General features: G+C 45.2%; 1 protein-coding gene across 1 annotated transcript in view; it reads left to right on the top strand.

Moving 5' to 3' along the window:
- LOC123745445 (venom phosphodiesterase) overlaps nucleotides 1-15,013 on the top strand; it is a 421,245-nt gene that overhangs the window by 261,403 nt on the left and 144,829 nt on the right. Inside the window, exons 6-9 of the mRNA XM_069300565.1 lie at nucleotides 3,540-3,683; nucleotides 4,040-4,150; nucleotides 4,704-4,811; nucleotides 10,581-10,812. Of these exons, the coding sequence (XP_069156666.1) occupies nucleotides 3,540-3,683; nucleotides 4,040-4,150; nucleotides 4,704-4,811; nucleotides 10,581-10,812 (595 nt within the window). The remainder of the gene's footprint in view (nucleotides 1-3,539; nucleotides 3,684-4,039; nucleotides 4,151-4,703; nucleotides 4,812-10,580; nucleotides 10,813-15,013) is intronic.

The following is a 15,013-nucleotide window of genomic DNA, read 5'->3' as shown; positions in this document are numbered from 1 at the left end:
TCCACGCCTTTTTGTTCAGTTTCTTCGCTTCCATACATGCCCTATTATACCATGGATTCTTCTGTTGCTTCTCGGATTTTTCCCTTTGGGCCGGGATGAACCTGTTTACTGCCTCCTGACACTTTTGGGTAACATAGTCCATCATACCCTGTACAGACTTGTCTCTGAGGTCTGTGTCCCAAGGTATTTCACTTAGGAAACTTCTCATCTGTTCATAATTCCCCTTTCGGTATGCCAGCCTTTTGATTCCTAGTTCTTTTTGGGGGGAGATAAGTCCTAGCTCTACCAGGTACTCAAAATTCAATACACTGTGGTCACTCATTCCCAAGGGCGCTTCCATCTTAACTTCCCTTATATCCCATTCATTTAGGGTAAATATCAAATCAAGCATTGCTGGTTCATCTTCTCCTCTCATTCTTGTTGGTTCTTTGGTGTGCTGGCTTAGAAAGTTTCTTGTTGCCACGTCCAGCAGCTTAGTATCTGGTATCTCTGGTATCTCATGTGTGTGTGTGTGTGTGTGTGTGTGTGTGTGTGTGTGTGTGTGTGTATACATTCTGCACACACACCTTGGTGCTAATGACAAAGCTACAATACCATGCCAGCTATGTACTGTCACTTACTAATAAGAACTGCAGTGTACATCGCTTTCATATATTATAGATAGGTGTTTCAGGATGGTTTTTTTGCGAGACGTAAATGTTTAAAATATATATATCTGTGCTGCTAGCTTGGAGATTTTAACGCCCATTATGTCATGATCTAACTTTGGGCGCTTGGAGATATTAATACTAGACAAGTAAGACACTTTTCTGTCCAAACTCTGTTACCTCCTTTAATTATTATGAATGGGAGATATAGGGTTTTATTCATTCCTATGCTCAATGAATAATCTTTGACTGTTCACTATATATATTAGGTATAAAGAAACAATCTAGGGGTTCTTCTTGAGGTTATCTTGAGATGATTTCGGGGCTTTAGTGTCCCCGCGGCCCGGTCCTCGACCAGGCCTCCACCCCCAGGAAGCAGCCCGTGACAGCTGACTAACACCCAGGTACCTATTTTACTGCTAGGTAACAGGGGCATAGGGTGAAAGAAACTCTGCCCATTGTTTCTTGCCGGCGCCTGGGATCGAACCCAGGACCACAGGATTACAAGTCCAGCGTGCTGTCCGCTCGGCCGACCGGCTCCCTGAGGGTCACTAAGGGTACATTAATTGGACCTTCTGTTTATTGCCTCTATTTGGGTGACATGATTGAAGGGTGCACGTAGATAAAATGGGTATCAATTTGGGCATTTATTAGACATTATGTAATAGTAGTAGTAGTAGGCATCCATCAGTCTCGGGAGACTATGGAGTTGCGCTCTGGTTGTCGGTCTGGAGTGGCCTCTCCAGGGTGCAAAGCCAGGGTAGGTTGATACGGGGAAGAAGCTGTTACCCAAGCAGCAGGTCCCCCACTCTCCACGGCGCCGAAAGTCTCCAATGGAAAGACAAACGCCAGTACGATTGGTTCCAGCGCCGTCGCAGGAATTGTCAGAACGAAGTTGAAGGCAACAACGAACTGCCCAAGGGGCTCCAGCTCCGAAGATTACCTCGAGGTTGATGAAAAAGGCACAGGGACTCCAAACCCAGAGACCGCCGTGAACAACCTGTCCTCTTAAAAAGAACGTCGCTTTTGGCCGATTGCCCGTATGGCCGAATTTGGACGTAATTTGAAAATGAAGAAAAAATAAATAAATTTGGGATTTTTGTTTTCAACAACAGTAAGTTAAGGGTCCTCTGATAGGTTAGGTGGGCAGGAAATTCTCATAAAGTTTCAAAACGTTATGAAAAACGTTAATTTAAAGTGTCCTCTCCTAACCTCTGCACGTAAGCCGGACGACTCAAATAGAAAACGGAACAGAACATCACTTTTGTGAGTCGATTTCATTTCAAATTACGTCCAAATTTAGCCATATCGCGCATACGAGCCAAAAGTGACGTTATTTTTAAGAGGACGGGTTGCGTGGTCGGCGCCGGAGAAGAAACACCCCAGCAAGAGTAAGACCGACCCCAGCCTCCTGAAGCAAAGCTTGGACCGCACGAGCCCCAGGAGGTGGACGGTCCGGTATCGCATCTACGGGTTCCAGACAAAGACCGTCACAGCCCTCTGTCACCCGAGGACAGTTTCCTTCAAGACCAGGCAGAAGAAAGAGTAATACTCTTTCATACTTGAAAGAGAAGCACTCTTGAAATTCTCCTGAACATTCCCTTCTTTCATAAGCAATTTCACGAGTATTTCAAGAGTAATACTCTAACATATTTCATCCACGTTATTGCGACTCCTCGTCTGCAAAGAGTAATAATTATTATTTACAACAATTATTATTATTATAATAAATACCATAATTGATACCACTCTTTTATACCCGTTTAAACCCATTATGTAACACATCAGTAAATACCAATGTGAACAATGTGCTATTTTCTGGCTTCTCAGGTATAGGCTATCTGAAATTTATTTAATTTCATTGTGGCAGTTAATGATTGGTTCAACATGGGCGGAAATAAACAGGATATATCGTAGGGCCTTTCGGATATATCGTAGAATATATCCGAAAGGCCTTCTGCAGTTTCATTCTTATGTTAATACGAACTCTTTTACGTAGAAATACTCAGTCTTGGAAAATGGGAATATATATGAAAATGGGATTAACTCATTGAATTACTATTATTATTATGTTTTTTTTTAAACATCAGAATTAAATGGGATTAAACATGTAATTATGGAAAACGGTCTTATTAAGGGAAGAGGAAGACTGGCCGGCTGATGGCATCATTCATCAATATGGATGACTGGAACCGTTATCTTGAGGTTATCTTGAGATGATTTCGGGGCTTTTTTTTTTAGTGTCCCCGCGGCCCGGTCCTCGACCAGGCCTCCACCCCCAGGAAGCAGCCCGTGACAGCTGACTAACACCCAGGTACCTATTTACTGCTAGGTAACAGGGGCATTCAGGGTGAAAGAAACTTTGCCCATTTCTTTCTGCCTCGTGCGGGAATCGAACCCGCGCCACAGAATTACGAGTCCTGCGCGCTATCCACCTGGCTACGAGGCCCCGTGCGTCGCCGAGTAACTAAACTTAGGGATGCGTAGAGTGGGGCCGTTGATATCATTGGAAAAATTTACTGCGATGGATCGAGTCCGTCAGGAAAAGCAAAATGGCCTCTGTCTGGGGCCATTCATATTACTTCTTGGCCCCCTTGGTATGAGTGTATCATGCTCCTGGTGCTTGGTTGTGAAACATTACTATGCTCCTGGTGCTTGCCTGTGTGAGTATCATGCTCCTGGTGCTTGCCTGTGTGAGTATCATGCTCCTGGTGCTTGGTCGCGAGAGCACCATGCTCTTGGTACTCAACTGGTGGGGTACCATGCTCCTGGTACTCAACTGGTGGGGTACCATGCTCCTGGTACTCAACTGGTGGGGTACTATGTTCCTCGTACTTGGCTGTGAAGGTAACAGTCTTCTGAGAAAGTATCACAGTATGGTCCCTCCTACAGGGGCTGTACCCTTCGGCACATGGGATAATCGCCAACCGGTTCTACGATCCGGTGTTCAAAGCCGAGTTCCGTCCAGGGCGACCTGAGAGCTTCGAGCGTCGCTGGTGGGGCGGGGAACCCATCTGGAAGACTCTACAGAGCCAGGTTAGTGCGGCCACCCTTACGGACTCCTGCTTGCCTGGCCGGCTGGAGGGGCCAGACAAGCAGGAATTTTTGCATGTTAGAAAAATATCAAATCGTTTTGCATTTTTGTATATAATGAATGTCTAAATAATATATATTGTTTTAATGAAAATACATTACAATCACCATTTGAGTGACTAGTGATTGTAATGTATATCATTACACTACAGTATATCGGCTGTAGCCATAACTATATGATCTTACTACATGTATTCCATATTATTTTAGTGAAGGGGGGGGGGGGGGAAGAGGACTTGAAGCAATATGTATTAAACATGTAATGAAATAACTCACTTGTCTATACTGTTGTGATGAAGGGCAAGATGGCAGCGACGTACTTCTGGCCGGGGTCCGAGGTAGAGGGCAACCACCCCAGCTACTGGTACTACTACAACGAGTCAGTGCCCTTCCACGCTCGCGTTGACAAGGTTTGTTTCTCATAGTCAGTTATGCTCCTGTTGTGGTAATATTCAGTCCTTATTACTGATGTAGGGAGCCGGTCGGCCGAGCGGACAGCACGCTGGACTTGTGATCCTGTGGTTCTGGGTTCGATCCCAGGCGCCGGCGAGAAACACTGGGCAGAGTTTCTTTCACCCTATGCCTCTGTTACCTAGCAGTAAAATAGGTACCTGGGTGTTAGTCAGCTGTCACGGGCTGCTTCCTGGGGGTGGAGGCCTGGTCGAGGACCGGGCCTCGGGGACACTAACAAAAAAAAACCCCGAAATAATAATCTCAAGAAGATGTTACCATTGGCGCCAGAAACACTTCTCGAGTGTTTGATCTAGTAACCTAAACCAGGATGATTTTAAGGTGGTTATATATCCTCACTGGTCACAGTAAGTGACTTAGGCGAGTCTATTACACGTTTGGGATATCTTAGGTCTTATGTGTTAGATATGTCATTTTTAGATATTCTTTAAGATATCTCTTATTACTTTTAGATATCAAATTATAGTTTTTTAATGTTTGTCATTGATGTAGGTGTTGTCGTGGCTGGACCTGCCTCCTGAGACCAGACCTGCCTTCATCACTCTGTATATGCACGAACCTGACCAGACAGGTCATGAGTACGGACCGTACTCCCATGAGGTATGTCTGCCCCACCCTGCTCCCATGAGGTATGTCTGCCCCACCCTGCTCCCATGAGGTATGTCTGCCCCACCCTGCTCCCATGAGGTATGTCTGCCCCACCCTGCACCCATGAGGTATGTCTGCCCCACCCAGCACCCATGAGGTATGTCTGCCCCACCCTGCTCCCATGAGGTATGTCTGCCCCACCCAGCACCCATGAGGTATGTCTGCCCCACCCTGCTCCCATGAGGTATGTCTGCCCCACCCAGCACCCATGAGGTATGTCTGCCCCACCCAGCACCCATGAGGTATGTCTGCCCCACCCTGCATACCCATGAGGTATGTCTGCCCCACCCTGCACCCATGAGGTATGTCTGCCCCACCCTGCTCCCATGAGGTATGTCTGCCCCACCCTGCACCCATGAGGTATGTCTGCCCCACCCTGCACCCATGAGGTATGTCTGCCCCACCCTGCTCCCATGAGGTATGTCTGCCCCACCCTGCTCCCATGAGGTATGTCTGCCCCACCCTGCACCCATGAGGTATGTCTACCCCACCCTGCTCCCATGAGGTATGTCTGCCCCACCCTGCACCCATGAGGTATGTCTGCCCCACCCTGCACCCATGAGGTATGTCTGCCCCACCCTGCACCCATGAGGTATGTCTGCCCCACCCTGCACCCATGAGGTATGTCTGCCCCACCCTGCTCCCATGAGGTATGTCTGCCCCACCCTGCTCCCATGAGGTATGTCTGCCCCACCCTGCACCCATGAGGTATGTCTGCCCCACCCTGCTCCCATGAGGTATGTCTGCCCCACCCTGCACCCATGAGGTATGTCTGCCCCACCCTGCACCCATGAGGTATGTCTGCCCCACCCTGCTCCCATGAGGTATGTCTGCCCCACCCTGCTCCCATGAGGTATGTCTGCCCCACCCTGCTCCCATGAGATATGTCTGCCCCACCCTGCTCCCATGAGGTATGTCTGCCCCACCCTGCTCCCATGAGGTATGTCTGCCCCACCCTGCTCCCATGAGATATGTCTGCCCCACCCTGCTCCCATGAGATATGTCTGCCCCACCCTGCACCCATGAGGTATGTCTGCCCCACCCTGCTCCCATGAGATATGTCTGCCCCACCCCTCGAACATAAGGAATGTCTGCCCCACGGACATACTTATATGTCTGAAGCCACAATTATGTCAGATATAATTCATAATTCATTGTGTCGGGGGACAGGAAGCCATAGTGTATTTAAACATTTGTTTACTTTTATCGAGGTCCTTCCCCAAGGCCGAATTACTGACCCCTCCCAGTCTGAAACCCCACAACAAAATGACTAACTTCTAAGTACCAACTTAATGCTAGGTAAACAGACGCATTAGATGAAAGGAAATGTGCCCAACCATTTCTTTCCTGCTCGATATTTTAACCTGGAATTCTCAATTGTTAGTCGAGTAATACCCGACTGTACTACTGGGACCTTAATTATGGGTCCCGATCTACAATTATGTATTATTATAGCTTCGTGATGGATATGCCTGCCTGAGAATGGTCCAGGACGGACCGAAACGTCGTCGTCCCTTCAACTTCTAGTGTGTGGTCTGGTCAACAGATATGCCTGCTTATTTGTGGACAAAATTTTATACCTGTTAGTGTCTATGTCGATTTCAGACCCTCAATTAACTTCTCAGACTCGTGGGGAAGGCGACCAGGGCCCCCGAGTCTGACTCTGCTGGAAGGCCGGGCTCTGTAGCCCCCGCTACATTCGACCCAGTCCTTGCTGCTTCTCTGACTCTGCTGGAAGGCCGGGCTCTGTAGCCCCCGCTACATTCGACCCAGTCCTTGCTGCTTCTCTGACTCTGCTACCCTCCAAACTCTGAAGAGGGGTTGAGCCCCGAGCCCCCAGTGGTGACCACCTCGTCACCTGGCGTGGCTCCGTCTCTCGTTGTAACAACTGCGCCTTTTACACCCTCTTTTACTGAGGGTGCTCGGCGCCGTCACATCCGCACTTGCACGATTCCTTCACAGTCTAATACATTTCAAGATCTGTTTGGTCCTGCTAAGTGGACCAAACAGATCTTTATCTCAGCCATGTTGATCCTATACATCCTGATGATTTATTCATCCATAAACACTTTGTTGATTTGGTGGATACAGTTGTCACTTTTAGCTCCACTTGTACTGGTACACGTATTGTTGCAGCTCCTTCTCAGGAAGTGGCTGACTGTTTGGCTTTGTTGTCTTGCATTGGAGAGACCCCAGTTCGGATCTCCAAAAACGCGCAGTTAAATGCCGGCATTGGCACAGTTCTTCTCCCGCCCCATGTTGTGACTGATGATAGGGAACTGAAAGACTACTACGAGGATATTAAGAAGCCCAAGCTTCTTTGCCAATCCAAAGTCCAAGCCAATCTTTGAGCCCAAAGGCTATTCTATCCTCCAGATTGATACTTTCACTCGACCCCCTCGTGGTAGTCGTCGTCATTCTTTTCTCGTTGTGAAGGTCACGTTTTAATAGTAGCTCCTTCCAGCTTCTGTAATTCTTGCTGGTGCCAGATGCTCTGTTCAGGAGTACATTCCCTCTTCTCGCGTCTGCAACAGGTGCTGGAGATTTGGGCATGGTGTCTTCAGGTGCACAAGGGAGGTGTGTCTATGCTATCTGTGTGGAGCCTCGGGTCATTCTAAGACGGAGTGCTCCTCTTCCCAAGCTCTCTGCATCAGTTGCGACGACGCCCACCCTGCCTTCTCACGTGCATGTGTGCACTACAAATTTGAAGAAGCCATCCTCAATTTGAAACATGGCCATCGTTCATCTTTTCCGTAGGTGAGGCGCCAGGTTCGCTGTCTTCCCTCTTTCTCTGGCATGTCTTACGCTCGTGTGGTGCATTCCACATCTCGCCCTCTCCCACTTTCTCAGTTTCGCAACCGTTTCTAGGATATTAACCCCGACACTTCCACTACCATCTCATCTGCTTTTTGGCGTTCTGGGCTAGAGGGGTCTTCCTCCTGGTATTTCCTTCCTTCCTTCCTTCTTTTCAGTCTTCCATTTCTCCTGTGCCCTCCTTCCGATCTCGCCCCATTCCTTCTTCTCAGCTCTCCCCTCTGTCTTTTGGACCTTCCACAACGTCAGTCTGTCCAGGCTATTGTCCATCTTCTTCCAGGTAATCTTCGTGTTGAGCGCTCCCGTTCTCCTTCTCTTGTTGACTGTAGAAACTGTCACCCAGTACAATGACAGTCTCCGTGGTGTAGTGGTAAGACACTCGCCTGGCGTTCCGCGAGCGCTATGTCATGGGTTCGTATCCTGGCCGGGGAGGATTTACTGGGCGCAATTCCTTAAATGTAGCCTCTGTTTAACGCAACAATAAAATGTGTACTTGGATGAAAAAACGATTCTTCGCGGCAGGGGATCGTATTCCAGGGACCTGCCCGAAACGCTACTCGTACTAGTGGCTGTACAAGAATGTAACAACTCTTGTATATATCTCAAAAAAAAAAAAAAAAAAAAAAAAAATGCTGCTAGCACGCCTGTCTCTACATTAGAAACGTAAGCCTGGCTCTTCTACTTCCTTCCCAGCGGGTAAGAAGGCCTCGCTATATTTCTCACCTTCTATATATCCGACTCTATTCCTGCATCCCCCTTCCATTTCAGTGGCGGAGTCGCCTGTCCCATCTATGGAGGTTCTCTTGGTCCTTGATTCTCTCTCGGATGCTGCCGAGAGAGAATCCTGTCCTTCTTTCCCCCCGGTTCCCTTGACCTCTTTCTCCGATGCCTCCTCCGACAGACTCCATCAGTCCACCTCTGGTCCGTCCTCCCGCTCCCTTGACGCCATCATCTTTGCTAGATTTGCCTATGACCCGTAATCCTGATTTCACAGATCCTGATCTTACTCAGTCTACTGTGTTTTTCTTTGCCTTCGTTTCACTCCATATTTCTCTTATGCTTGTCAAGGTATGGATTCCATCCTGTAACTGTATTCTCCAGATTGAACTTAACGTCTTACATCAGTGGCATACATGAGTTCTAAATGACTCCTTACCCAAGCTTCTAAAGGGAGTTCTTATGTCAGCCAGCCTTGCATTCATTGCTCATGATATTCTTTTGATGTGGACGTCGGGAGACAGGATCGGTGTGATATCAACTCGTAGATATCTGTTTGGTGGAGGACTTCGTTTTCCATTCGGTACCATGTACTCGCCTAGCTGTACTCACCTAGTAGTGCTTGCGAGGGTTGAGCTCTGGCTCTTTGGTCCCGCCTCTCAACTGTCAATCAACTGGACTGATTGATTGATTGATTAATCAATCAATCAACCTCTGTTTGGCTTCCTGTTCCATCAACATAGTTTCATTACTTTACAGTTACTTGGGTTGAACTATAGTAGCCATTTGTTAGATAATTTCTTCAGTTTGTCTAAGTCATCTTGTAGCCTCTTGCTATCTTCCTCGGTCTTAATCCTCCTCATAATTTTTGCATCAATGGGAACCATTGAGAGGAACGAGTCCATTCCTTCAGGGAGATCATTTACATATATCAAAAACAGGATAGGTCCAAAGACTAAACCCTGTGAGACTCCATTGGTGACTTAGGCACTCTCTTATCCAATGGAGTCCGTTTTCTATTACTCCTGCCTACATCTCCAGCTTATGCACTAGTGTCTTATGTAATACTGTGTCAAAGGTTGTCTAGCAATCCAAGAATATGCAGTATGCCCACCTTTCTTTTTCTTGCCTATTTTTTGTTGCCTGGTCATAAAATTCACTTAAACCTGTGAGGCAAGATTTGCCATCCCTGAACTCATGTTGGTGATGTGTTACAAATTTCCTTCACTCTAGATGCTCTACTAGTTTTTTTTATTTACAGTCTGCTCCATCACCTTGCATGGTATGCAAGTTAAGGACACTGGCCTTTTGTTCAGTGCGTTCTGTCACCCATCTTGTATATTGGGATTACATTAGCCGTCTTCTAAATTTTTGGCAGTTCTCCTGTTATCAATGATTTGCTATACACCTTTGAGAGTGGTAGGCACAGAACTTCGGCTTTTTCTTTCAATATCCATGGCGAGATTTTCTCAGGACCTATAATCCTGTCACATCCAACTCAAGCAAATGCTTTCTTACCTCCCCACTGGTACTCTGAAACTTCTCCCCTGGTACCTGGTTAGATATTCCCTCTCTTATCTCAGGAACTTGTCCTTGCTCTAACGTAAAGACTTCCTGGAATGCTCTAATGTGAGCTCCTGGAATTTCTTATTCTTATGTTCTAACAGAGTATGTCGTATGCAGTGTATCATCTAGAGTATGTCGTATGCAGTGTATCATCTAGAGAAGTTAGTACTGAACGTGTGTTTTTATATTTAGCATCACTATCCTTCTTGTAATAATGTCCGTTTTTTATTTATTTTCACAAATTTTCTTGTAATATGTTACACACGTTGTTTCTCTGGGCTGATGTCTAGTCTTCCCCATAACATTCCCCATTGACAGTCTCCGTGGTGTAGTGGTAAGACACTCGCCTGGCGTTCCGCGAGCGCTATGTCATGGGTTCGTATCCTGGCCGGGGAGGATTTACTGGGCGCAATTCCTTAACTGTAGCCTCTGTTTAACGCACCAGTAAAATGTGTACTTGGATGAAAAAACGATTCTTCGCGGCAGGGGATCGTATTCCAGGGACCATAGGATTAAGGACTTGCCCGAAACGCTACGCGTACTAGTGGCTCTACAAGAATGTAACAACTCTTGTATATATCTCAAAAAAAATAACGATGATGAGTGTATGTTTGTAATTGACAGATGGAGCAAATGTTGGTCGGTGTTGACTTAGAGGTAAAGCGCCTGGTGGAGGGGCTCCAGGCACGCAGCCTCCTGGCCTGCGTTAATCTGCTGGTGATCTCTGACCACGGCATGGTGCAGGCGGGGCAGGACAAAGCTATCAACCTCAGCACCTTCATCCCCAACCTCGCCAACGATACCAGGTTCTGGAAAGGCGCCTTCGGAAGATTTACGCCTCATGATAACACACCCGGTGAGACATAACATTCACTTGGACTGCTTGGGTCGGTACCGACTCGCTTCTTACTGGGTCGGCGTCCGATTCCCAACGGTCTCGGTGGCTCGGTACTATTCCTTCACACTCTCCTCGCCACCCAGCTCCTAGCTTGTCCTCATATCCTTCCCAAGTTCTACAGGCATTTTAGATTAGCCATTTTTATCCAAAATTACGGTACCTTTTCTTTTACTCCAACACAAATACTGACGAGCTGCCCAGGAATAGCATTAACTATTGATATTAACATAGCATGTTAATATCATAGTTAATACTGACGTGTTTCCCAGGAATATTGTCATAATTTATGTTAAAATCATTGAAAACTAAACATATACCCAGCAACAAATGTTTCTCCGGCCTGGTTCTCTGGGTTGACACACAGGATTAATAGCTTGTAATTTATACGTCCTGGATGACTATCATTTAGTGTAATAGGACCCATGATTCTCTTATTGATATATCTGTCTTTCAATATATCTCTATTTCTCACTAATATATATATATATATATATATATATATATATATATATATGTCGTACCTAGTAGCCAGAACGCCCTTCTCAGCCTACTATGCATGGCCCGATTTGCCTAATAAGCCAAGTTTTCATGAATTAATTGTTTTTCGACTACCTAACCTACCTAACCTAACCTAACCTAACTTTTTTGGCTACCTAACCTAACCTAACCTATAAAGATAGGTTAGGTTAGGTTAGGTAGGGTTGGTTAGGTTTGGTCATATATCTACGTTAATTTTAACTCCAATAAAAAAAAAATTATCTCATATATAATGAAATGGGTAGCTTTATCATTTCATAAGAAAAAAATTAGAGAAAATATATTAATTCAGGAAAACTTGGCTTATTAGGCAAATCGGGCCTTGCATAGTAGGCTGAGAAGTGCGTTCTGGCTACTAGGTACGACATATATATATATATATATATATATATATATATATATATATATATATATATATATATATATATATATATATTGTTGAATATGACCGAAAAGGTAAGATAAATAATTCTAACACGAATTTTCTCAATATTTCTTATGGTTTTCTTCGCTGTTGAGGGTAATTGAAATATCAACTCTCCAAAATTCATTTTAATTTTGGTCTAAAGCCTAGAAGCGTTTCGTAAGGATTTCTTACATTCTCAAAAACTTGTTTTCACTTAACACTACACTTATGATACACTTGATACACTGTGTATGATATATTTAACCTACATAATTTTGCTTTTATATTCGTGTTGGGTGAGGTGGGTATTGGGTGAGGTGGGTACATAAGAATGAAAGTAACTGCAGAGGGCCTATTGGCCCATATAAGGTCTTGAAGTGGGTAGAATATAGTTATGCGTTAATTGGCTGTTGATTGCAGGTGTTGACTTTTTGATGTGTAGTGCCTCGCAGATGTCAAGCCGCCTGCTATTGTGGGTACCGACCTGTGAGATTTATATTTATTTAATTTATATGAATATATATAGAATTTATATTTACGTTAATTTATATACTTCGATAGCAATTTGTATAATGATAAGTGGACTGTATTTCTGCAATAATCTCATAATCTCACAAATCGATCCTCTACACATTAGGGGGGGTTTATTAGTATATATATATGCAGCCAATCAAACTACAGTATTAACTACATAAATTGAAAAGGTTCCTTATCTTATAGTACAGCAGGTTAGTCCACCAGGTATAACTAGGGTGTAGACACCAAATTATCCTCTTTGAGGTAGCTTCCATACCCAGTAACTGGTGCACAAAGTCTTCCATCCTCGTCTTGACCTGTCAAAAGTGCGCTAGCTGTGAAGCCAGAATCCTATATATGACAAGCTATATCAGAGAAAACACTATACAGTACATAGAACATGAAGACCTGGCTTAATTACCTTTAGTTTGAGGCGATTTCGCGATCTAACCGGGTCACCCTATATCCTGACATTAATGGCCATAAATGAATGATAAACGGGTTTCGGATAGACACTTAACTTGAATTTGTAGACAGCGTGTTGACAATGGTACACTTCTGGTTTCCATAACACTACGTCCAAGTAAAATTAACAGGAGCCGAATTTGCTCCTGTGTGAGCCTCTGGTCTCAATATACAATGGCTGTTTAACACTCCATACTATTGACGTTACTGGCCGACATTGTCCAGAATGATAGGAGCCGAATTTGCTCCACACGTCTCGGAGGTGACACAACAATGGCTGCCTCCTTCCTCCCTGACGCCTGGCCTACTTTGTCCAGATTTCAGAAAGTGATAGAAGGGTCACATTTACTCTACTTTAATATTGATAATTAAGTTAATTTATATAAGATGTTTTTATGATGGTAAAGTCCAAAGACTAATGTATTTAAGAACAATTCCCAGCAGAATAGCTGGTGAATTATAATAGTATGTGGTGATGATATCCCGTTTTCTATAGACGGTAATTCCACTACAAGTTACGTTTTCTATGGGTAACTTGTTTATACAACACAGCTCTTATCTGTCTGTATGATATTATTAAATGGTGTCGGATTTTCCGACAGCTATCGCTCTGTCAATGACTTCTGTGTTGTTTGTTAAGATTTCTCTGGTGATGGTCTGGTTGTGAGAAGAGATTATATGTTCCTTGTTGGAGACCTGTGGTTTATGCATTGTTAATAGCCTGGAAAGAGACGTTGTTGTCTTGCCTATATACTGAGTTCTTTGGGGCCTACAGTCCCCAAGTGGGCTTTTGAAGGCATAGACGACGTTGGTTTCCTTCAAGGCGTTCTCTTTGGTGTCTGGGGAGTTTTTCATGAGTAGGTTGGCCGTTTTTTTTGGGTTTATAGTAAATTGTCAATTGTATTTACTGATTTTTGTCTGTGGGGATAATGTTCCTATTAACAATATCTTTCAGGCCCCTTTCCTCTATGTTATGAGCTGTGGAAAAGAAGTTCCTGTAAAACAGCCTAATAGGGGGTGCAGGTGTTGTGTTATTTGACTCTTCAGAGGTTGCATGGCGTTTTACCTTTCTCTTTATGACATCTTCAACATATTCGTTAAAGACATTGTTGACTAGGACCTGCCTTACCCCTACAGAGTTCCCCATCGACTTGTTCCATCCTGAGCTGTGACTGAGAGCCCAGTCGACGTAAGCGTTGACAACACTCCTCTTGTACCTGTCCGGGCAGTCACTGTTGGCATTGAGGCACATTCTTATGTTTGTTTCCTTAGTGTAGATTGCAATGTGGAAACCTCCGCTCCTTTCCGTGACTGTTACATCTAGAAAGGGCAGCTTCCCATCATTCTCCATCTCGTAAGTGAAACGTAACACAGCAGAACAGCATTCGAGCAGAATTCTGTGTTAAGTTTCACTTACGAGATGAAGGATGGGAAGCTGCCCTTTCTCGATGTAACAGTTACGGAAAGGAGCGGAGGCTTCCACATTGCAGTCTAGACTAAGAAAACAAACATAGGAATGTGCCTCAATGCCAACAGTGACTGCCCAGACAGGTACAAGAGGAGTGTTGTCAATGCTTATGTCAACTGGGTTGGAGCTGGACGATGAAAGAAGTCCACTAGGAGTCAAATGTTTTTTGACCCTCTTCCTCTTTTTGGCTGTCTATTGCTGCTAAGTCTTGATAACTTCACCCTGATTTGGAGTTGGATTTGTGGAGATAAGGTCACTAAGGCACTACACCAGGGTGGACAATGTGGGGGTGGGATCTGTGGAGATAAGGTCACTAAGGCACTACACCAGGGTGGACAATGTGGGAGTGGGATCTGTGGAGATAAGGTCACTAAGGCACTACACCAGGATGGACAATGTGGGGGTGGGATCTGTGGAGATAAGGTCACTAAGGCACTACACCAGGGTGGACAATGTGGGGGTGGGATCTGTGGAGATAAGGTCACTAAGGCACTACACCAGGGTGGACAATGTGGGAGTGGGATCTGTGGAGATAAGGTCACTAAGGCACTACACCAGGGTGGACAATGTGGGAGTGGGATCTGTGGAGATAACCTTATCTTGAGTTATCTTGAGGTTATCTTGAGATGATTTCAGGGCTTTAGTGTCCCCCGCGGCCCGGTCCTCGACCAGGCCTCCACCCCCAGGAAGCAGCCCGTGACAGCTGACTAACACCCAGGTACCTATTTTACTGCTAGGTAACAGGAGCATTCAGGGTGAAAGAAACT

This window comes from Procambarus clarkii, chromosome 44 (assembly GCF_040958095.1).
Source record: "Procambarus clarkii isolate CNS0578487 chromosome 44, FALCON_Pclarkii_2.0, whole genome shotgun sequence".
NCBI lineage: Eukaryota > Metazoa > Arthropoda > Malacostraca > Decapoda > Cambaridae > Procambarus > Procambarus clarkii.
Note: the sequence above shows the minus strand (reverse complement) of the source record. Positions and strands in the feature narration are given on the sequence as shown.